This window comes from Homalodisca vitripennis, chromosome 4 (assembly GCF_021130785.1).
Source record: "Homalodisca vitripennis isolate AUS2020 chromosome 4, UT_GWSS_2.1, whole genome shotgun sequence".
Taxonomy (NCBI): domain Eukaryota; kingdom Metazoa; phylum Arthropoda; class Insecta; order Hemiptera; family Cicadellidae; genus Homalodisca; species Homalodisca vitripennis.
In genome coordinates this window covers 71,742,337-71,766,698 of record NC_060210.1, presented here as the reverse complement: position 1 = coordinate 71,766,698, position 24,362 = coordinate 71,742,337, and the positions used below count along the sequence as shown (strand labels likewise).

Here is a 24,362-nt window from a genome sequence, read left to right as displayed (position 1 = left end):
CAATTGGAGCTGTAGTGATGTGCAGCCACCACAATCCAATGTTTTAAACAGCTACTCAAAAAGCTCTTTTCAATGCCTAGTAGCTTATTTTTATTCAGTTGGCTTTATTTTTACACAGTATGAGTTGTAGTTCCTTCAAATGAAAAATCAAGGTTTTTCTAAATTTTATGTATAAAAAACATATCTTCGAAAATTTTTATGAAATTTAAGTGTCAAGGTTAATCAGTTTTGGAAAGTTATAACTCATAATTGGTTACTAGTATGAAAAAATATGTCTCACAAATTAAATTTGGAAAACCTTTAGCTTTAATTTGTAGTCTCTATCCACTTCTATAGAATATGAAATGAAGACATCATGTAATTTGATGAATACACGTAAAATACATATACTGCATCCTAATTCTGGATACCTTTTATTCATCTCTAAATTGATTTGTCTCAAATTAATAAATTTAGAATCTTAAACATTACAAGTAAACTATATACCCTACAGTATGGGGAAGGGTGGTTTGAAGGATTAGTATGAAAGATAACGAAAGACAATAAATCCAGCCTTACTTTTTAAGGACATTAGTGTGATTTACTTAGCTAAAACATTTTGTTTTCATTATTTCCTAACAAATTTTCGTTATGTTCCAGACCCCCAGAAGAAGAAATTCCAAAACAAATCTACGAGAACATCCCACTGATGGAGAGGAAGTTGTCGGCCACCAGCTACATTGGGCCTCCCCCACCTAGCCTGGCGCCTCCACCACCTCCCCCACCAAGGAAAACGTGACCCTCACTGAGCCCCGCACTTTAGTGTCCATCGTACAAACAGAACTTGTCATATAACGATATTGGAACAATAATAATAACAATTTTCAGTTCCACTAGAAATAAATTTTACAGATGACAATGCCTTGTGATTTTCTTTGTTAAAATTACTCATATGTGATAAATCTTAAAATAGCTTACATTTAGTCATGGAATGTCATTTTCAATGTTAATAATTAATACTTATCAGAACTATTATTTGTGGTTTTCAAAGAATGTGACCATTGTTATTTGTTGTGCTGTTAGTAATCTTGTTATTGAATAAGCTATTATTTGTATTCTGTATAAGATTACATAATATGCTATGTAAAGAAATGCTAATATATATACATATATATATATTTTTGCTCGTTATAAATCAAAAGAGCTGTGAGGATGTAAAGAGTTGTAAATATGTTAAAGCTTTTTTATGCACTGAAACAATTAAAAAATGTTTCAATAATAATTTAATCTTAATTTGTTGAGCTTTATAATCAGTACCAAAACCCATTGTTTTTGGTGTTAAGCATTAAAACATTTGCACTATCATGTTTACCAATTAAAAATATTAAGCGAAACCTATTTTATTATTTATATCTTTACGTGTAGCCATGTTAATCTTATATTGTAATGCTTTATGAAAGCCAGCACATTGTTATGATTTTATTATATAATAATTTCACTGGGGTTAAGTGTAATTTAAAATTCAAATGAAATATTGGGAAAATTTTCATGGATGAGAGAAAAAGTATTTAATACAAAGACAACTATTCTTTAAATATTGAGAGTAGGTTTAAGTTTTTGATGTTCATCGAAGTCATATATTATTTATTTAGTCATCACGATGTCATAATTTGGAAGTACATTATGTTCACTTCGGTCAGTATTGTTAATATTTGTTGCAAAATGAAATTATATTAATTTTATTGCACATTTTTTATTAAGAAAGTGTATTTTAAGTTACATTATTGTAATGATTAAACACATTGATAATTGTATTACATATTATTTAGCTTACCTATATTGTCCTTCAGTTTTGGCAAATAATTTAATTTTAAATTATTGTTATAGAAAAAGTTACTATAACCTAAAAGGTTACTCTACGGTTAGTCTTACCTTTTACTCTTGTATTTTAATTGTGCTGGCAAAAAAAGTTGAGAATGTTCAACTCCAACTCCAAAGAAAACGGCTCAGATAAATTTTTTGAAATGATTCTTGATTGAGAATCTCTTTTTATTGTATCTGAGAATGTGGGAAACATTAACTAGTAACTCTGAAGACCATGTCCATTGAACAGTTGTGTTGTTTGCCTAAAAGATAAACATCCAATCCATCTGACAGTTTATAGAAAATTAACGCATACATATCAAACATTTTTCAATAATATATTAAATTTGTGTATTATTTATGAACCACTACACCTAAATATAACAATATTTTTCTTATACTTCTGAATAACTTTCATATACTGTGTACTCGCCAGCAGGCACTCGACTGCTCGTGCATTTTTCTTTTCATTTGATAGTTTTATACATTAATTCATACTGCTTTATATGTTTGTTTTATGTTACCAATTTATAAAATGTGGTATAAATAGCCGTTTTGAAAATACCTATGTAGAAATATTCAAGATTATATTATAGTACAATTACAGTATGTTGCCTATATTTTCTCAAGTTGCATCAAAATTTTATTCAATAAAAAATAAAGCAGTGCATTACTTGTAAAGAAATACAAATGTATTTTTCATAGCTGTCAATATTTTTAAAAAATATGTAGATATTCTAATGTTTTGCTAATGGAGTAACATTTTGAAATGGTACAGCTATACGGTAATGCACAAGATAAAATATTGCACTTGAAGTCAGTTATTTATAAGTTAAAATAGTCCTTCTGGCTCAGTCAGAAGAATTATTTAGATTTTGTGATAACTTAAATATTAATAATCTATTTCTTATAGAATTTACATTAAATCAATATCTCAAAAACCATTCTCAAAAACCATTCAAGATACCAAAAATTGTAGATTGTATGGAATCTTTTTCAAAATTTGAATTGTCACCATATTGCCCGAAATGTATCAAGTTTGCCAATGAATTTATTCAAGATATCAGCCCCTCCCCTGTTCAATGTTTATATATATATATATATATATATATATATATATATATATATATATATATATATATATCAATGCTATATCACATGATGTGAAAACGATATATGTTCCAAAGTTGTTTAATTTGGTATAAAAACTGATTTTATTAATATTAAGTTCATTAGCAGCTTGGTGCGCTATTTCGTTTCAGTATGGTGGCCAGTCAAAACTGCCTTATTTATCAGCATAAATAAAAAAACAAGTTTTCTGGAATGCTTAAAACATTTAATGAACATTTTGCAATTAACATTTTTTAATCTCAACATTATTTTAAAGATATTGATTACACCTATATCCTGTAGAGTTTACATTACCGAGGACTGGATATATAGGATTGTGAAATAAGTTCAAACTTGGTACAAAAATTGATAATATAAATACCTTGACTAAGTATGATTCAGATTCAGATTCTTTATTGGCTATTAAGTAACACAAATTACAATAAGCTTCGTCAAGTTAATACAGCTAAGTCATAATGTTACAACCATAAATTGTATATTAAAAATTATAACAACACTCAAATTCTTAGATCATTAAAATCACAGTTAAAATATTCTTCAGTGGTATAAAAGCATTTTCTTCTTAACCAACTACGTATCACACTTTTGTATTTATTACAAGGTAATTAATTGCCTTACTGCTAATGGTAACTTGTTAAACAATATGTATCTACTGTTGAAATTTAAAACTTTTATGAGTCTTGTCCAACCTAACATTTGGGGTCACTAAATTAAGGCATTGTCTGGTCTCATAATTATGATAAAAACTGTGGTTATTAAACATACCAAAATGTTCTTTAACATGTAGCAGATTACTGTATATATACATGCAACTCAATGTCATGATGTTGAGACCAGGAAAAGTTGCTCTACAAGAGTCAGAAGCTGATAAACCAGTGATAGCTCTTATTACCTTTTTTTGCCAAACAAAAGCTTTTTTGGCTGCACTTGAGTTACCCCAGAGTCTTACACCATAGTTGAGTTGCGAATGAAACAGACCAAAGTAGACCATTAACAAAGTTTCCAAGCTGACACATGATCTTAACTTTCTTAAGAGACAAGTTACTCTAGATAGTTTTTTGCAAAGATAGTTAACATGTGCATCCCAGCTCAGTTTAGTGTCAAGATAAATACCCAACAGCTTGACAGGATAAAAATAAGGATCATACAAAATGTCCATATTATGTTTTAGTGAGAATAGTATATGTTCAGTCTTAGTTTCATTAATCATTAGGTTATTTACAGAGAACCAGATTTTGGCTTGTTCTAGAGAATCTGTAAGCTGGGTTTTAACATTAATAGGATCGGTATTATAACATAACAAGGTTGTATCATCTGCATATAACATTGAAAAACATGGTACATTCATACTAAAATCATCAATAAATACTAAAAATAAAAAGGGTCCCAAAACAGAGCCTTGCGGTACCCCTGAAACTACACTTAAGAATTCTGAGGAACGGTTATTAACATAAACCTTTTGTTCTCTGTCTTTTAGATAACTTTCAATTAATTGTAATTCCAAATTCCTTATTCCATAAAATTCAAGTTTTTTACATAAAATAGAGTGATTAACAGTGTCAAAAGCCTTGCTCAAATCGATCAGTGTAGTTCCAGCCACCAGCTTATTTTCAAAACAATTCAATACAACCTCAATAATTGCTTCAACACCCATTACAGTGGAGTGATTTGGTCTAAAGCCACATTGATAAGGATAGATCAAATTGTTTGATGTAAAATACTGAAAAAGTTGCCTTATTAAACAGGATTCTATTATTTTACTAATTATCGGGAGTATAGTAATAGGACGGTAGTTCTCTGGTAAATTCTTGTCTCCTTTCTTAAATATAGGGGTAACCTTATAAAATTTTAAACAGCTAGGAAACTGACCCTAAACTAACATACAATTAATTATATAAGTAAGAGGTACAATTATTACATCTATAATATTTTTTAAAACAAAGTTGGACATTCCATATAAGTCTTCACTACGTGAACAGCTCATTTTGGAAACAACAGAAATTACAGTATCACAGTCAATTATATTCCATTTGAAATCATGTTCAATAACATTAACAGGGCGAGGATAGTTCTCTAAGAGATCAAAATATGATATGTTGCTGGCATCGTCATTAACAATTATTGTATTTACACTATTACAACTAGGGTTGACAAAAAACTTATTGAAGACATCAGGTGTTACAGGTACAATATTATTACTAGGCCCATTCAGATTACCAGATTCATTTTTTACAACTCTCCATGCTGTTTTACATTTATTCTTTGCATTTGTAATCATATTGTCATTAGCAATCCTTTTCGCCTTATGTGGGCCAGCATTCAAGTATGTTCCATTATAGCAGCCATTCACACTTTTAAAAAAAATTCACTATTTTGTTATTTACAACCTAGAGAAAAAAAAACAAAAAGTGTTCTGCAATGTTTGTAACAATTACAAAACATTTTGTAATTAACAATAATGCATTACAGATAATTGCAAGACAGAATAAGCAGTTCTTTTGTATCTGGGAACGGTTTTTGAGATACTGAGTATATGTAAATCTTAGAATATATTAATAATATTTCAGTTTTCTTAATATCTACCTATTCTTACGACCAAGCTGGAAGAACTATTGTATACAAAATCCACCCCAAAAATTGTTTCCATGGAAAAATAAAATATTTTTTAAATTCATGATTGTATAGTAATAATTTTATAAAACATTATGAACATGTTAAGGGCCGGTTTACGTGCTCAGGCATCTTAGAACCAATTTAAAAACCTATTTTTAAGCTCCAGTGTAAAAATTGGGTTTACAAGTCTGGGTTCAACTGAAAGTGTGGTCTAAAGATAAACTTGGCCTAAATGAGAGGGATAATTCTTGGTCTAAAATTTAGACTAGAACTGAGAAAGATTGAGTCTGAACTCACTGACCTAGACCTAGACTTGCCTGTGGGCTGGTGTAAGTGCAAATATGATGAAATCTAAACACTATCTTGTGGATACACAGTGTGATTTATTTTTTATTTGTCAAACTAATTTACATTATTCTAAGTCCGCCTCAAGTAAACATATGACAAGTCTTGATAATTACGTAATTGTAAATTCATAACCATACAATTAAAATAGGAATCATCCAATTTAAATTACTAAAGAGCACTGATTTAGTTTAAATATTGAAAAATTCTGCCACAGAGTAGTATACCTTATCTATCAGATGATTTCTGAAGCTTATTTTTCCAAAACATTACTACGTATCTTATGTGAGAATAGTGAATGCAGAGCTAACAATAGAATGTATTTTGTACTTTTAAACTTATTCATAGCAAACCGCTTTAATTGTTTCTAAACTTGTAAAATATATCTCTCTCGGAGAAAAATATACAGAGAATGTTAAAAACACCGGGTGCGGGTGAGGGACATACCCCATATTGGGGTGGAGTCAATAATTTTCATACATAAAAAAAACTCCTCAGTTGGTCATATAAACATCCCCCAAAGTTAATCACTCTATCTCTATTCTTAAGAAAGTTAATAGGGGGAGAGGGGACTCTTAAGACACCCGGTATAATAACTTCTAGCATATGCATTAGATCCACTTTGAAACACTCTACAACTTTTATTTTGCCATAAAATGCATCAAAGCTAATAATAATACCACACTGATGAAAATACCAAAATGTTCCAAAAATTTTAACTTTCCTCTAAATGAATTATTTTTTAGAATAACCTTATATAGTTTAACCATATGAATTTAATTATTTATAGAATCATATAGGACTTTTCTGAGCAAATGGAAAAAATGTTGGCGTTTCTACAATCTTATGAGTCTGCCTCTTTTCCGAGGTTTATGCAAGATTGAAAATCTTCCTAAAATAGGAAACTGAGAATTTTCAGGAAATGGTAAACACATCCCAAAAGATGTTTTCTGTTAGAATCAAACCCTAATTTCACTGGGCAAAACACCACTTCAGACCATCAGACTCATGTTCAGGCTGTCCTGGAAGGATATGGCTTTGAGCTGATAAACTATCAATCCCTTATATCTAGTGTTTTTTTTTCCAACATGAAAACAACTAACATGTTCAATTCTGATTGTGCTAAATATGCATCATTGTACATGTATTCCATTACATGCCACTCTGGGGACATCACTGATTTCCTTACGATGTACTCTTCCTGTTGAACATCGTTATTCCAGTGACATTGTGCATCATCAGCTATATAACATCAATATGGCTTTGTTGTAGTATGCAGTTATTACTCTAACTTGTCAATCTAGTTATCAAGCTTCTCCCAATCTGTTTCAACCTTAATATATGATCAAAAGACAAAAAATAGATTTTAATTGTAAAGTTGTATGACACTTTTGTTACAGTAAACAGTTGATTACACTGATGTAGTTTGTTAATTTGTGAATTTTGAATTCTGTGCATTTTATGTTAGTGTTTCAATACCTTTTCAATAATTTGAGTTCATTTGCAAGTACTGCTAGTTAAAAATCTTATTCTCTGCTTCTAAACAGAGTATACTAGACTAAGTTTCTTTAGTGTTTACTAAAACGGTTTCGAATCTTAGGATGGTTAATATAATATTGTCTTTTGAAATAGGTTTTTATACACATTCATTAAATTTTGGTAGCTCTGCATGATTTATGGGCTATTAACCCTTAAAGCGCTAATTTAAATTACTGTCAAATGCTAAAACATAAAAAAATATTTTTTTTTTAAATTTCCCAATGCTAATTTTTGTTTCTTATTCCTTGGTATTACCTTTATAAGAAAAAATATAAAAAAAACATGTAATATTACATATTTTTGAGAATTTTATACGCACGAAAACATTTGAAATTTTGGATAAACTGCATGGCAGGATAATGTACATAGAAACACTATTTGACAGATTACATTACATTTATACAGGTTATTTATAATTAGTAAATTGTAACTGAAGTTTCTGTATAATTAGTACATAAAAATATAAATAAGTTCAGTATAAGATTTTGAAATGTAATAATATTAAATTCAACACAAACTTATTTATACAATAGCCTACAAGGGTAATGAAACAAATATTGTACTTATAAACCTTATTTATTTAGAATAAATAAACTGGACTTGTATTGTGAAACTGGTATAAAATACAAAACAAATAATTGAAAAAAAAATACTACACGTAATATATAAAAAAAATGCGCTCAAACTACGTTGTTCGTAGTAATCATTTGGATCATCTGGATTAGCCATTATAACAAAAAATTATACTAAATGTTAGTAAAAACAAACTTAAACACTATTAGAATAACAACGGACTGATTCAAAACACTTTGTTTAACAATATAACCAACATACGACCAACACACAAGTAGTTAAATAGCTGAATGAAACGATTGCGTCTGTAGGCGTATGCCGCGTCACAGGCCATACAAAAAATGCTTTCAACCCGAGTAGATATCGTTACAACATCCATTAACGGTGACAAGGCATTTTGTCTAGTCCCGACAGTCGAAAGGAACATCGACCTGCTCTCTTATGGAAGTTTTAACCATTTCCATTTCCAAAGTAAAGCTTTTGCGTTTGTAGACGTTATCTGCGTTTATAGCATCGGCAGTTCCGCGTCTACAGGCGTTAGCCGCGTTGGAAGGGTTAAGAAGATTTTAAATAATGTACAGAGTAACTCTACAAATCACTATGCTCAAATTTGCTCATATGGTATCAATTCCTTCCTTTTTGATTAGCAGCTCTACAACAAGATGCTATAATGGCAGCTGATGCTTAGACTAAATAAAACACATCAAGAATTAAAGCGGTAATATAAAACATTACAACTAATTTTCAAAAAGATTGTTCCAAATATAACCTTTTTAAGGTGTTGTTTTTGTTTTTTTTTACATAAAAACCTGAGAATGCAAAATGTGGTTTTTGGCTTATAAATTTTATCAGAAAACGTCACTCTGAAAATTATTATGGTATTGGTTTTATACGTAAGCAATTACTGATTGTAGCTGAAAACTGCTTTGCTGAAGATCATGTTTTTTACTATACGAAAAAAGCCAGTGTTAAGTAAACTATTTCTAACAAGTATAGCTTATAAACATGCACTGTTCATGCAAATCTCTACTAGACAGTTACAACTTATCTCAGTTCATTCCACACCATATTGTTGACACTTCTTGTACCACCACTGCATGGCTCGTTAGCAAACTACTATTGGTGTTGCCTATTTGTACATATGTTTTCAGGAGCAGAACATCATGTTTAGTAATAACTCTGGTGCAGGGCTCATTTCGCATGTAATGCACTCTGCCTGATTTCACTTTTTCAAATCCTGTCTTTGGAACAGACAATATTGTTTTCATAGTTCTGTCATAGAGGTTACCAGATAAGGTGATTAACAGCAGCATGCTGTATTATAGGTGTCACTCTTATAATTTTCGTTTTTTATATTGAGATTTTTATTGTAGTACAGTAAGTTCAATGTCACTGTCTTTTTTATTTTAGTACAGAGATATAAAAGCCACTACTATGTGAGTACATACTAAATTATTGCATTTGAATATCCAAACAGAACACAAAATATTATTCTCTGCTAAATGTTCCACATTACAAAGAATGTCATTATGGTATCAAGAAACACTTACAAAGAATGAAATAGTGGTATCGTGTTTTCTTCTGCCAAAATCGGCAATGTATTTATAATAAATCATTATTATTTTATATTATTAGAAGGGATTTTTTCTCTGTAATTATTGTCACTAACAGTTATTGAATTATGGATATCTTGAATTGTTCATAAATTACCTACTATGCAGTGGTGTGCAGTGGGATGAATCACTCTGCTTCATTAAGTGGATACAATTAATTTTTTGAAATATTTTGTATGTAAAACTGCTAACAATGCTACTAGAATAAGCCTGACGCACTCTAAAAACACAATTCTTTGATATTGTTCTTCCGCGTCTGAAGTGAAGTTCGGTAGACAGGCTGCGTGCGCATCGAGTTCATGGTTAGGGGCTGGGGGAAGTGGGAGCAGTAGCCGGTGTTAACAAGTGTCCAGGGAAGCTAGCTTCTCTTGACAGAGACATACGAGTGATCCCGACTACTGCCTAAGGTGTGTCATCCGAGTTTTGTCGAAGGTCCGAATGCTTACCGTGCGACCTGCTCATGACCTGGCCGCCAACCCGGCCCTGTCCTGGCTTAGATTATGTTATAGACCACTCACGCACATCTTTCCATGTCGTATGTTGCATAATGTTGTCGGTGTCAATGTTATTAGTTTTATTGGGTATGTCAACTAACTACCAGTTATATACAGTATAGTACCATTTTACCATGTTGTGAATTTAAAATAAAATACTAGTACCAATGTGTCTTGTTTCTTCACGATGATGGAGGTGGAGTGTATTACTAAACGCCTTATAAACGTACTCTTCTCATCTAGAACTTTTGAAGAAAAGAGGAAGTAATAAAACTTTGGAGAGGCCTAGTCCAGACTTACCAAACTTAGTGCAAAGAAGTGAAAAGTTTACCCGACATTTTCAATTGAACTATTACAAAAATGTGACTGGTTGTCTGGTAACACAGAGTGGAATGCTGTTTTTTGTTGGAATTGTTTATTATTTGGTAAAGATTGGAATACTAGCTAGACAAAAGGTGGATTCACCCATTTAAGGAACTCAATCAATTGCAGGACATGAAATTCCAATGAATCATTTGCAATCGTCTTTGGATGTTACATAATTTGGCCAGAGCAGAATAGAAACCGCATTAGATGATAGTTGAAATGTTGGCAAGAAAGACCAAAGAGGTCAACCCAGCACTCCAAACTGTGTCCATGGTAGCTGAGACAACACTTGACACACTCGACAAGACAAGGGGCCATTCAACTGTAATGAAAACAGGTGAAATTAATGTTATTAATGCAGACATGGAAGATATTATTGAACACTTAAAAAACAACTCATCCACAGCTTTTGCCCATTCAATTTCTGCTGATTTTGAGGATCCTAGGCACATGACAGCTGGTGTGGCGGTGGTATTTAGAAAAAAGTTCGGTAGGCCCAAAACCACAGATTATGTAAATAACAGTTTGACCTGTCAGAAGTGGATAAATGGTGCGACGATCTATAGTTTGGTAACCAAACCAAGGTATTTTGGGAAACCTACCACGGACCGTTATGACGAATCTTTTGAGCAACTGAAGGAAGACTTCAAAAATAAAGGTTTAAAGACACTAATATGTTCTCCAATAGGCTGTGTGCGTGACCTAATAGATCTGGAACATTTTGCCAAAAATATTGTTGAATTTCATCTGTGCACAGGAGCTACAATCTGTATAATTTCAACAGACCAGAAATCTACCAGAGAACTTAGAAAAGGCCTCTCACATGTGGTATTCCTCGAAAAACTTCAAGAGGAAATCCTGGTGGCACAAAATGTGCAAAGGCAGTGTCAGAGTCAGCATTTGTCCAAGGACTTAACCGAGGGAAACCACCAACATTCACAAAATGGCACTAAGGATGAGACTGAGAAACAAACTGTGGCGAAATCATCTGACGGGACATCATCTGAAATGCTACCAACTCTCTCAACAGGAACAAACAACAGTGAGACGCAAGTTCAACCCATCAGCCAGTGTAGTGATATTACTATGGTCAGTTGTGTGTCATGTGATACAGGGGAATCACAGCTGAAGCCAACCTCTGTAAACAACTCTTTTTTTAGTCATAAGTACAGAAAAAATAATGCTAGCTCAGTTTCAACTAAAAATTTTAAAATACTGCATCAAAATATTAGACATCTTCCTTCTGCTCTTGAATCATTGGAAATCACACTAGAAAATCTTAATCCAGACTTAGTAGTTCTCACCGAACATAAAGTGAGCTCAAGTCTAATAGGCCACATAAATATTCAAAATTATGATATAAAATCTTATTACACTAGAGAAAACTTCCAAGGAGGAGGTGTAATGATTCTTACAAAGAAAAATCTTTTAAAATTTAAGTCAGTAAATCTTAAAATAGTTTCAGAGCAGATGGAAGACAAACTTTTTGAAGTTTGTATGGTGGAATATGTAGAAAAGAATAGAAAAATGCTGTTGTTGGGATTTTATAGATCACCAATTACTTCAAATGAGTGTATTTTTGTTAAAAAACTAAATTTAATCATGGAAGCTCTATGTTCTAAATATAAAGATATAATGATTATTGGAGATTTTAATATAGATATGACTAAGAATACATGTACTAGTAGGGAAGTATGTAATATACTAATCACCTACGGCTTTTATTATCTTGTTGACTTTCCAACCCATGTAACAGAACAATCAGCAACTGTTATTGATAATGCTTTTACTAACATTGATATTTCATTGATAAAGATAGTTGGTATTAATACACAACTATCCGATCATGATGCTCAATTAATCGTAATCAATATAGGTACCCATGAGAACAAAAAAAGAAAACAGATTTATTTTTCAATATTCTAGACATTTTTCAGAAGAAAATATTTCAAATTTTCTGATAGCTCTGAGTAATGAATCATGGCTTGATGTATATACATCTGATGTGTGTAATAAATTTGGAATGTTTAACAACATTTTCCTATATCACTTTAATATTTGTTTCCCCAAATTATTAGTTAGGAAAAATGTCAACCAAAAATCTTTGATTACAGATGACCTGAAATTGGATAATGCTGAGTTGATCACTCAAAGTAATTTGGCACGACTATCAAAAAATAAAAATATACAGAATAGCATCAAACAGAAAAACATTGAATTTAAAAAAAAAAATTACAAAACAAAAAAGCATTCTATGACCACAAAATTCTAAATTCAAAAAACGTGATAGGTGATACCTGGAAAATTATTAATAGAGAGGTTGGAAATAAAAACAAAACAAATGAAAACATTACAGTAAGTAATGAAGGAGAGCTTTACACTAATCCTGATAAAATAAGTGAACTTTTTCTTAATCATTTTACAAAAAATGAAAATTTACAAAAGAGCTTGTGCTCTCAAAACACCTCTGAGGAAGACCATAGTAATAGTAAGCTGTTCCGGTGCAAGGAAATTGATTACAAGACCCTAAATAAAATCATTTCAAGTCTGAAAAACAAATACAGCTGTGGATATGACGATGTACCAATAGCCATTATTAAAAAAGCTAAGACATTTCTGTTAAAACCACTATTGCACCTATTAAACTCCTCATTAATTATAGGGACATTTCCAGAACAATTAAAAATAGCTAAAATTATACCAATTCACAAAAAAAAACTGTAAAAATGAGATGGATAATTATCGTCCAATTGCTTACTGCCAGCATTTTCAAAAATTTATGAACGCGCCATGTCAGACCAATTACTTGATTACCTTGAAAAACATCAGTTGCTGGATTCTTTCAACATGGCTTCAGAAAAGGCAAGTCAGTCAAAACAGCAGCATTGGAATTCATAGAATCAGTAATAGATTCCATTGATAATTCAGAAAAAGCTCTTGGGATATTTTTGGATCTTAGCAAGGCATTTGACAGCATTTCACATGAAATACTGCTAAAACGCCTTCATAATTTGGGAGTAAAACATTTTGCGTATAATTGGTTTGAATCCTATCTGCTAAATAGGAAACAATTTGTTCAAATTACACATTTAAATAAAAAGAACTTCAAAAGTATACATAATTCAACAGTTAAGACTACTAAATTTGGTGTGCCCCAGGGCTCAATCTTGGGTCCAATTCTTTTCATCTGTTACCTTAAAGGTGTAGCAAAACTAGAGGGAAACAGTCAAGTGGTTTTCTATGCAGATGATGCAAATTTAAAAATATCGGCCAGCTCCAAAGAAGAAATTTAAATTCTATCTAGTTTAAATATTTCCACCATGAATAGTTACTTTAAAAAGAACAATCTTCATATTAACCCAAATAAAACTAATTTTATCACTTTCTCTACTCAACAAGGAAAATCATATAACCCAATAATAAAATTAGATGACCAAACCATATCACAGGTCAGTAGCTCAAAATTTTTAGGTTTGGTAATAGACCAACACCTAAGTTGGACAAATCATGTAACAATGATATCGCCAAGAATATCATCTGGTTTGTATGCCCTTTGAAAAATGTCCTTGATATGCAGCTGAAAAACATTGAAAATCATTTATTTTGCATACATACATTCAATAATTTCATTTGGCATAAGCCTTTATGGTGGGACTACAAATAAAAATATGGACTCTATTTTAAAGACTCAAAAACAGGCCATAAGAATCATTTTAAGATTGGGTCATAGTAATTCAGTTAAACAGCATTTTTCTACATTAGGAATACTAACTGGGTATAGTCTTTACGTTTTTGAAACTGTCTTAAGCATAAAAGAAACTTTTCATAACCATTTAAAACTAGGACACCATCATCAATATTCAACAAGAAACAAAAACAAGTTGTGCTTAGAAAAACATAATTTGCAATTTTATTTGCAAAAAACCCTTATACATGGGTGCAAAATTGTATAATAATCTGCCTTCTAGTATTCAATCAGAGCCACATTTAAATAAATTTAAAGTCCTTCTGAAGCAGTATTTAATAAAAAGAGCCCTCTATAGCCTGGAAGAGTTTTTTGAGCCGTGTATAATACTTGCTTAACTTTCTTTAACTTAATTAGTCACATTTAATATAGTTACATTAGGAAAAAAAAACAACTTAGATATTTTGATACACTTAAGATATAAATAAATAAGACAATATTAACTAAATAAAAAGCTAACTAACAATTTAAAAATGAATTATCTACAGTTAATACATTATTACCATAGATTAAGACTACTTTTATGTTAGATAACTTGCACTATATTTTGTATTATTCTATAACTCTGTACAATATGTGACACAATAATTTTGACACTATTCTATGTACAATACCTGTACTGTCTTATGAATAAAGAAGTTTTGAATTGAATTGAATTGAAATGACCAGTTAAAGACGGGATATCTCTCTTCACAATCAAAAGGTAAAGGAAAATATAGATACTCTTAAAGGACTGATCAGTGCTGTACCTGTATGTTTTCGGGTAATCAGAAGTTAGCGTTTCAAGGTCACGATAAGACTGAAAAATTGTTAATCAGGACATTGAACTGTTAAAATACACAGCAGATTAGGATCATCTTTTAGCAGAACATCTGGAAAACGCTACTGTTTTTAAAGAACTTTCAAATCATATTCAAAATTATTTGATTGAAGCTGTGGGGTCTTCTCTTCTGTTACAAATAAAGAAAGAATTGAAGAATGCATGTTTCGTGGCTGTGTTGCTTGATGAAACCACAGATGCTTCAAACAAAGCTCAATTCTCTATTGTATTTCGATATATTTATTATGGGCAAGTTAAAGAACGTTTTTTGGGTTTTAGTGATGTAAGCTATGACAAACATGCTGCTGCTATTGCAAAGCTTATCATTAATTATTTAAATAATTTGGAATGCAATGCAAAACTTAACTGTTCAAATCTATGATGGTGCCAGTAAAATGTCTGGACATTTATGTGGAATACAAGCCAGAATTAAAGATAGTATAACCAGTAGTACTTTTTGTTCATTGTTATGCACATGTCAATTTTGTACTATCTCAAAGTGTTAGTGAGTGCAAAATATTTTTCAGTACACTTAATGGAATTGCAGCATTTTTTCAAGATGGCCAAAATGTGCTGCATTTCTAGATGAATTTATGAAAAGGACATTATCTAATGTATGCCCTACAAACTGGAACTACTCGTCAAGGCTAGTTAACACAGTGTGTAAGAATATAGTTCAACTTTGCAAAATTTTCAACATAATGCTTGAAATCCAGAAGAAATTGAGACTGACTTCTTGGCTACAGTGAATGAGTTTCTATCAGTACTGGAAGACTTTCAGTTTGTTTTTTTTTTCTCTGCATATATGATAAAATGTTTCTCTCACTGTTGTCCTTTTGATGTTTCACAACACCAGTCAAGTGATATAGTGTACTTTAGGAAGAAAATTGACAATACTCGTCAAAGCATTGTCAAACGTCATGGTAACTATGACAAAAATTATGAGGAGGTTGGACCACCTACAAAGAAGAGGCAAACCAACTACAAAAGTGTACTCTAAAATCTTTGACAATATAGATGGACATTTCCAGTCACACTTTGAAAACTCCTCACAGCTGGACTTTTTGTAACCACTTACAACAGAAATGTTTTTGAAGCATTATGATGCATTTCCGGAAACAGCTTTCAAAAGCGCGTTGGATGTATATGGCAAGTTTTTCAACCATATTCAGGTAAAAAATTAATATTAGTGTTCTATTCCCATGAAGAGTTTAAAGAAAAATTGCTGAAAGATCTGTGCAAATTTTTAACCCCACAATCTTATGCTCAGATCAGCTTTCCCCAAATTAATTTATTGGTGAGTTTAATTTACACGGTTCCTGTGATACAGCCTCTGTTGTACGGTTCATTTCTGCACTGAAAAAGATTATTCGAGAAATTCCACTGGTCAACTGAGACTCTCTCACTTAGGCCTCATATCCATTGAATGTGAATTGCTGGCAGAAGTAAAATCAAAGGAAAGCTTTTTTTTTAAAAAAAACATAAATACATTTGTTTTTGTTTTTTTTTGTTGTTTTTGTTTTTTTTCATAAATACATTTGTTTTTAAGGGCAGAAGATTGGAGTTGAATTTCCGTTAGTTGGCCTACAAACAATTATGAGTTTTCAACTCTATAAAGTGTCTGCTTTAAGTAACCTATTATTGATTGAGTTATAGTGTTAATGTTTAACATTTTATGTACATTTGTAATTTGTCCTTGATATTGTCTTATATAAATACAACTCTTCAACTGTACTAATATAAGCATTTTTTTGTTAATCACATCATGTAACTTAAATGTGAAATCCTGGTCAATGTTATCATAATTCATCAAAATAAATCTTTGCTTACTCACTAAAAATAAGTCTCATTTAAAAGCTTCTTGTTTGTATAAATTTGCATAAGTTGTACTATAAATTCATCAACTTGCCTATCTTATTACATTGAAAAGTATGCAGAAATAATAACTCACACTTTACTGAAAAGCAATGTTATCATAAATATAAAACTATTCATAGAAAGGTTTTTTATTTAAATTCTACCTTTTTATATAAATTTAACATAAGGTGTACTAAACACGTGATAATTCTATGATTTCTTACACTTTAGTTGCATTGAAATGTGTGTAGAAATGCACGCTTTTAGTCTAATATATGCAAAAATTGTCTTTAAAAATTCCTGGACCCTCCCTAGGTTTGGGAGTAACCCCCAGACCCCCTCTCTGATAGTACCTTTGCTTCATCCACTTACACGACCACCGCACGCCACTGCTACTATGTACACATTCGTTTGTTTTCTAATGTTTTCTTCTACCACTGTCTGTGATGTTTTACTGTCAACATCATATGTAATATTACCTACTTTGTAGACATTGGTTGCAATAAAAAACTGGAAACCACTTTGACTACATCTCCGACAGAGCAAAGCAACTCTCTGACTTCAGGAATCAGACAAACCTGCAATAAAAAACTGGAAACTACCATGACTACATCCCTGACAGAGACTAACAGCTCTCTCACTTCTGGAATTAGACAGATCTGTGTTGAAAAACTAAATCTTAAAAACCCCATACAACCCAACAACACCTTCTACAGTGTCTCTTTGCAAATGGCTAAAGTGGGAAAACAAACTAACGACACAGAACAAACACACAAAACACCTGGTAAAAGGAAACCACTATTATTTGCCAAAATAAAGCCAAAGGAGGAATCTTTTGAGGAGTTCTTCTCAAAACACATTGATTTTTATAAGGAATGTACGACCACCAGAAACTTGACCCACCAATCCTACAAGCAACAAACCTACACCCCTTCTCAGCCACAAGATCTGTCACAAAATCAAATTAAAAATCATATAGTGAAGGATACAATCACACCTTCAGTGATGTCAAAAGGAAAGACAGAAGCATGCAGTAGCAACATTTTACAATGCTATGAGTCAATAGAAACAAACTGTTTTTTAGGCAACACTCAGCAGAGAAAAGTGACAACCTAATAATATGCCATCAAAAAATAAGAGGTCTGATTTTAAAAATAAACTGGCTGAACCATCTACTATATGAAATATGTCCCAGCCTCTTAGTCTTAACAGAACACAGTCTCAAGCAAAGTGATATTGAAAACACAAAACTTCAAGGATACACTCTCATAGCTGAATACTGCAGAAGAGAACATAAATTGGGGGGAGTTGCTATTTATTGTAAGGACAGCTTAATAAACAGTATAGAAGCTATTGACATAACTAACTACTGTGAAGAAAAACTACTTGAGGCTGCAATGGCTCATATAACAATCAGAGGGAAGCATCTCTACTTCCTAGGTGTTTACCGCCCTCCTGGGGTAAACATTCAAACTAGCTTGGACATTCTATCAAACATCCTGGAACATATTCAAGCACATAATAAATTGTTTATTATGACAGGAGACATAAATATTGACAGATTAAAACCCAACCACCCTGACCACATAATGCTTGATAACGAGCTGGCAACACAAAACATAAGAAGGCTTCCTTTACCACCAACTCGCATTACACCTGACACAAGTACTTCAATTGACTGTATATGCACTAATATTCCAGAACATGACCTTAGTGCAACAATTTTACAAACTGGACTATAAGATCATACAGCTCAAATGTGCAGTGTGTATTGTAGTAAACATTATACTAATACACAAACTCTACGGCGACAAATGGGAAGGAGAAACCTCGACCAGCTCAAGTCACTGCTTTCCATTAAAAACTGGGATACTGTCCACAATACTGAAGATGCAGAGTCAGCATTCAATATATTTGATGGAGTACTGCGAACTGCCCTTGACATCGCTTGCCCTCAAAGGAAGAATAAAAGTAAGAGTAAACCAATTCACTACTATGACCAAGAATCAGCCGAGATGAAAGCTGCCTATTTAAGAGCTCTAAACACCTATGAAATAACTAGAAAGGCGCAAGACAGAGAAACTATGGTAAATATGAAAAAGATGTACGACAATAAACTAAAAGCACTACAAAAAAATGAAAATACCCTGAAAATAATGACATCTGACAACAAGTCCAAAGCTGTATGGAACCTAATAAATACAGAGAGCCATGCTAAACAACCTAGTAAAACCTTTCCCAAGCTAAACATTAACAATGCAGTGGTAGACAACCCTATTCAGGTAGCTGAACAACTAAACACCTATTTTACTCAAATAGCTGAACTGACAATACAGCAAAAAAAAACAAAAACAACAATTGGGTGATTGCAGACTAGGAGAGGATCTAAACACCCCTTTTAATACAACCATTTCATCTGACTCCCACAACATGGAAAGAAGTAAAACAAGTAATACACAGTCTAAAAAATAAATCATCCAGTGGTACAGATGAATACTCTTCAAAAACTGTAAAGCATTGTGCAGAAGAATTGACTCAATCTCTTACATCAATCATAAATAAATCGTTTTCCTAGGCCAATTTCCTACAAAACTTAAAATCTCCAAGGTATATCCCAAGCACAAAAAGAGGCTAACAACTGACCCCAAAAATTATAGACCCTTATCATTAATCTCTAAATTTTCAAAAATTATAGAAAAAATGGTATTGAAGAGGCTAATGACGCATCTTGCAAGACACAGCCTTATTACCGACTGTCAACATGGCTTCCAAAAGGGAAAATCAACTTTATCTGCCATCATAAGCTTGGTTGAGTCCATAATCGACAGTATAGAAGAAGGAAAATTCGTGACTGCATTATTTCTAGATTACAGCAAGGCCTTCGACTGTTTGGGACACAATCTTATCTCCAAAAAACTTGCAGCCTTGGGAGTAAGAGGCTTAGAAAACAAGTGGTTTGACAGCTACCTAAAAGGAAGATCTCAAATTGTGGAGATTAAGCATACAACATCTAACCTCACTAGAATGTTCAGATCACACCCTAAACCAACTACAAGAGGTGGCCCACAGGGATCTGTACTAGGACCTATCCTGTTCATTCTGCTGACTAACGATCTCCCAGCCCTAATTGAAAACAACAGTACTAGCTGCATAATGTACGCAGATGATACAACTCTCCTTTTAAGAAATGGCTCAGCTGAAGAATTGTATAATAACTCTGTTCATTCTCTACAAAATGCCATTGCCTACAGCAAATTAAATGACTTGGCGATAAATCCTGACAAAACTACACAAGTGCATTTTAGCAAGAAAAGTCCTACCTGCAAGCATCCCCAATATATCAGTGCTTAATCAGACTAAGTTTTTAGGTGTAACTCTAGACAGCGGCCTCACTTGGACAGATCACATAAACAACATTTGCAGAAAGATCAGTACAGGTATCTACGTTGTTAAACGTATCAAATGGGTAGGCACTCTGGAAGCGGCAAAAGTAGCCTACTATGCATTAGTAGAGTCTCACATTAGATACAACCTCATAATCTGGGGAACCTCGTTAGGGAACCTTAAGAGAGTGATTGTACTACAAAAGAAGGCATTCAGGACCCTTGCAAACCTTGAGCCACTCCAAAGCTGCCGACAGGCCTACCAGACCCTAGGCATACTTACAGTACCTGCACTCTACATCTATGAAGCGATCTTACACGTCGACAAATTACACCTGCAGACTCACATGGACGTTCACAATTACCCCACACGCCATGCCTCAAGGCTTACCATTCCACAACACAGAACAGCCCTCTTTGAAAAAAAACCATCATACATAGGCCGAAAATTAAAAAGCCTCCTTCCAGACTTCCTCCGAAACCTGACAGGCGACAGGCTGAAGAACTCGCTTAGAGAAATTCTACTTAAGAATCCTGTCTACACTATACAAGAGTTTCTGGAATCTGCAAATGCAAGAACTACCATGACCTTCAACATTTAAACAATTTTTAATTCACAACTATTATATTACAATTGTATTATAGTAACTTTGTATTATAATCTGACAAATTACTGTTCTTAATGATCATGTAATAAAGATACTTTGACTTTGATTTATCTAACATGTTTTCTTCTGCCACTGTCCTTGATGTTTTACTGTCAACATCATATGTAACATTACCTACTGTGTAGACATTTGCTTCTGTTTTCTAACATGTTTTTTTCTGCCACTGTCCTTGATGTTTTACTGTCACCTTTATATGTAGCATTACCTACTGTGTAGACATTTGCTTCTGTTTTCTAACATTTTTTCTTCTGCCACCGTCCTTGATGTTTTACTGTCAGCTTTATATGTAGCATTACCTACTGTGTAGACATTTGCTTCTGTTTTCTAACATGTTTTCTTCTGCCACTGTCCTTGATGTTTTACTGTCAGCTTTATATGTAGCATTACCTACTGTGTAGACATTTGCTTCTGTTTTCTAACATGTTTTCTTCTGCCACTGTCCTTGATGTTTTACTGTCAGCTTTATATGTAGCATTACCTACTGTGTAGACATTTGCTTCTGTTTTCTAACATGTTTTCTTCTGCCACCGTCCTTGATGTTTTACTGTCAGCTTTATATGTAGCATTACCTACTGTGTAGACATTTGCTTCTGTTTTCTAACATGTTTTCTTCTGCCAGTGTCTGTGATGTTTTTTCTGTTAACATCATATGAATCATATCCTACTGTGTAGACATTCGCTGTTATATTTGAACCTCTATATTTTCTGGTAGTCTTACTTCATGTTTATATAAATGACTAACTTCAATGAAATATTATTATATTATTGTTTTATCTGACTCTGTCTATATATTTGGTTGATCTAAAACAGCTATTTGTTTATTGAACTCATTGTGAGTACTGGACATTAGGGGACACAAAACCATTTATGTATATTTTTCTTTGACTTTATTCCACCAAATAAAGAATGGATCAAGGTTTCTTCCTCTCAGGATTTGTCTTACTCAACTGTGTTAGATTTTAAAATATATGAATGTAGTGATCCACTAATAATCAAGGCACAGAATGGCTTACTTTTTTACTTATTGCCAAGTTTAATTATAACAGTTTCAAGTAAGACTTTATTTCTACAACTTTGATTGTTTAAAAGTGCAATTTCTTTTTCCTATGAACTACAAGGAATGGGACTCCTGTTTTCAGCTGCAACAATATTCTGCTTTGAGGTGCAGTGCCTTTTGTAACATAAAGGGCATTTTACTAAGATGTCACAAGCCTTTTAAATGTGACCAGCTTTAGACACACAAAATATACTTTTTTTCCTTTGTAAACATCTATCTTCTGAGTGTAGGTCATATTTATGTGAGTTGAAACAATTCTTTGTATCACGGCTGTGCTTATCACAAAATAAGCAACTTTTTGTTTTTTTTTTTCATTTATGTAACCTTTCTCTTTTGTAGTGACTAGGCTTGACACTGTCAGAAGAGTTTCTTCAATATTACAATATTTTTATATTTGGTTAGGCTTAGTGTCAAAACTTTTAAACCCTGATTTAGCCATATTAAGTCTTTTATCTCCTTTTACTTTTAATTCTACTTTGAAGTACAATTGAAAGGTCATCAATTCTTGTAGTTTGGCTGTATAACTACAAGTTGTTTCGTCAGAGTTTTTGGCCAAGTACATAGCATTTGAACCACACTCTAAATAGATTTTCAAATATACAAGATTCCACAAGGGGAAACAGCACAGCTGCACATGTCTTGTTAATAGACTCTAAGGTTCTTAAATGACTTTCTAGCTTATCATACAATACTGTTGTGTTTACTTTAGTTTTGGTGTTGCTACCACACATATTTTGAACTACCAAACCCAAAAGTTCTCAAACGTAAAATTCTGTAAGAAGTTTTCTTTGCCAACTCTAGTTTGCGATGATTTTATTACTTTTTTATAATTGTCTGCTGTCAGTGGGTAGCTATACCCCTAGCTCTAGACCCTATTGTGGTTGCTTGAATCAAACATTGATACTTATGTTCTGGTTCTAATTCTTTATCACTGTATATTCTTTGAAATTGCCTCGAGAATGACGGCCAATCTTTTATCTCACCACTAAATTTTCTTAGTTCTATTTTGGGTAGCTTTTTTCTTGAATTGGGTGAACTGCAAGTTAAAATATTATTCTTTAGGTCACTAGCATTTGTATTAACCATTACTTTGCTAAACAAATTGTCTACTTTGATTTTTGCACTATCAAAGTTTACTTTGTAAATATATGCAGATGTATATACTTCATCAACTATATCTCCTGTATCTAAACCCTTTTCAAAAATTGATTCATCTAACTTGCTAAATTGTTTACTGAGTCTACTTAAGGTTCCAAGATCTAACTGTGCTTAACCTACTTCAATTTCATGTCCTTCAAGCCTTTTTATTAAATTATGTTCTTTGAAATTTTCCATGATAGGCTTTCTTTGCATCAAGCCTTTCTATGGCGCAGACTATTGTGTTTTGTTTTAGGTCTATCTTGTAACTATTGATGTCTTCTATTTTTAACTCGCCAGTAATTATACTGGTGAAAATCACGTCTTTCACCAAATATTATATTTGACTCTCTATATTTTCTAGTAGTTTAACTTCATGTTTAAATAAAATACTAATTTAATGAAATATTATGACTTTATTGTTTTACCTGACTCCATCTATATTACACTTTTACAACAACGATGTTCACATTTTTTCCTCACGAAAACAGCTGATTAGTTTTAACAAAATATCTTGATTACAACACTTCTTGAAAAACATTGAACTATAAGAAATTATTATTGTTCATTTTTAACATTCACTTCTTTTTTCTAACATGTTTTCTTGCTAATGTCAGTGATGTTTTACTGTCAGAATCATATGTAGCATCACCTACTGTGTTGACATTTGCTAGAGATTACAGGAGTTGAGCATGTGGCATTTCCCAACATTAGACACTGAGTCACTGACAGCCAAAGTGGTAAAATTGTATACTGTAGTTAAGATAGTGTTAACATATAACATGTTATCTATATACAAAATACATGAGTTGAGCATGAGGTATGCCCTAACAATACACATTATTTCACTTGGTAGTGAAAGTTTTAAAATAGTATACTACTGTTAAGATAATATTGACATATCACATTTTCACTACCAGAGAATACAGGAGTTGAGCATGTTGTACATTTTCAGTAAAAAATTTAACAGTCACTGTTAAATTTTTTTACTGAAAATGTAATTTGATTGACTGCAAAAGCTTTATTTTATTTTGACATAATGTTATCATTAAAAACAACAAATAACCATTTTAAACAAGAAGTTCTCTTTGGGATACATGATTTTCAAAACATTTGGACAGCAGCTTTAAAAACCTATCTGTTAACTGAGATTTTCTATATTTTTGAATAAGAAACTAT

At 32.3% G+C, this 24,362-nt stretch overlaps 1 protein-coding gene across 6 annotated transcripts in view; it reads left to right on the top strand.

The window, feature by feature from the left end:
* The window catches only part of LOC124359515 (tyrosine-protein phosphatase corkscrew), a 145,118-nt gene extending 143,325 nt beyond the window's left edge, over nt 1–1,793 (top strand). For 5 of the 6 annotated variants that reach the window (XM_046812313.1, XM_046812312.1, XM_046812310.1 and 2 more), the window contains one exon: nt 640–1,793. In XM_046812313.1, the coding sequence (XP_046668269.1) occupies nt 640–778 (139 nt within the window). In that variant the 3' untranslated portion in view covers nt 779–1,793. The remainder of the gene's footprint in view (nt 1–639) is intronic. The other variant, XR_006922156.1, reaches the window with a different exon arrangement.
* Nucleotides 1,794–24,362: the final 22,569 nt, after the last annotated feature.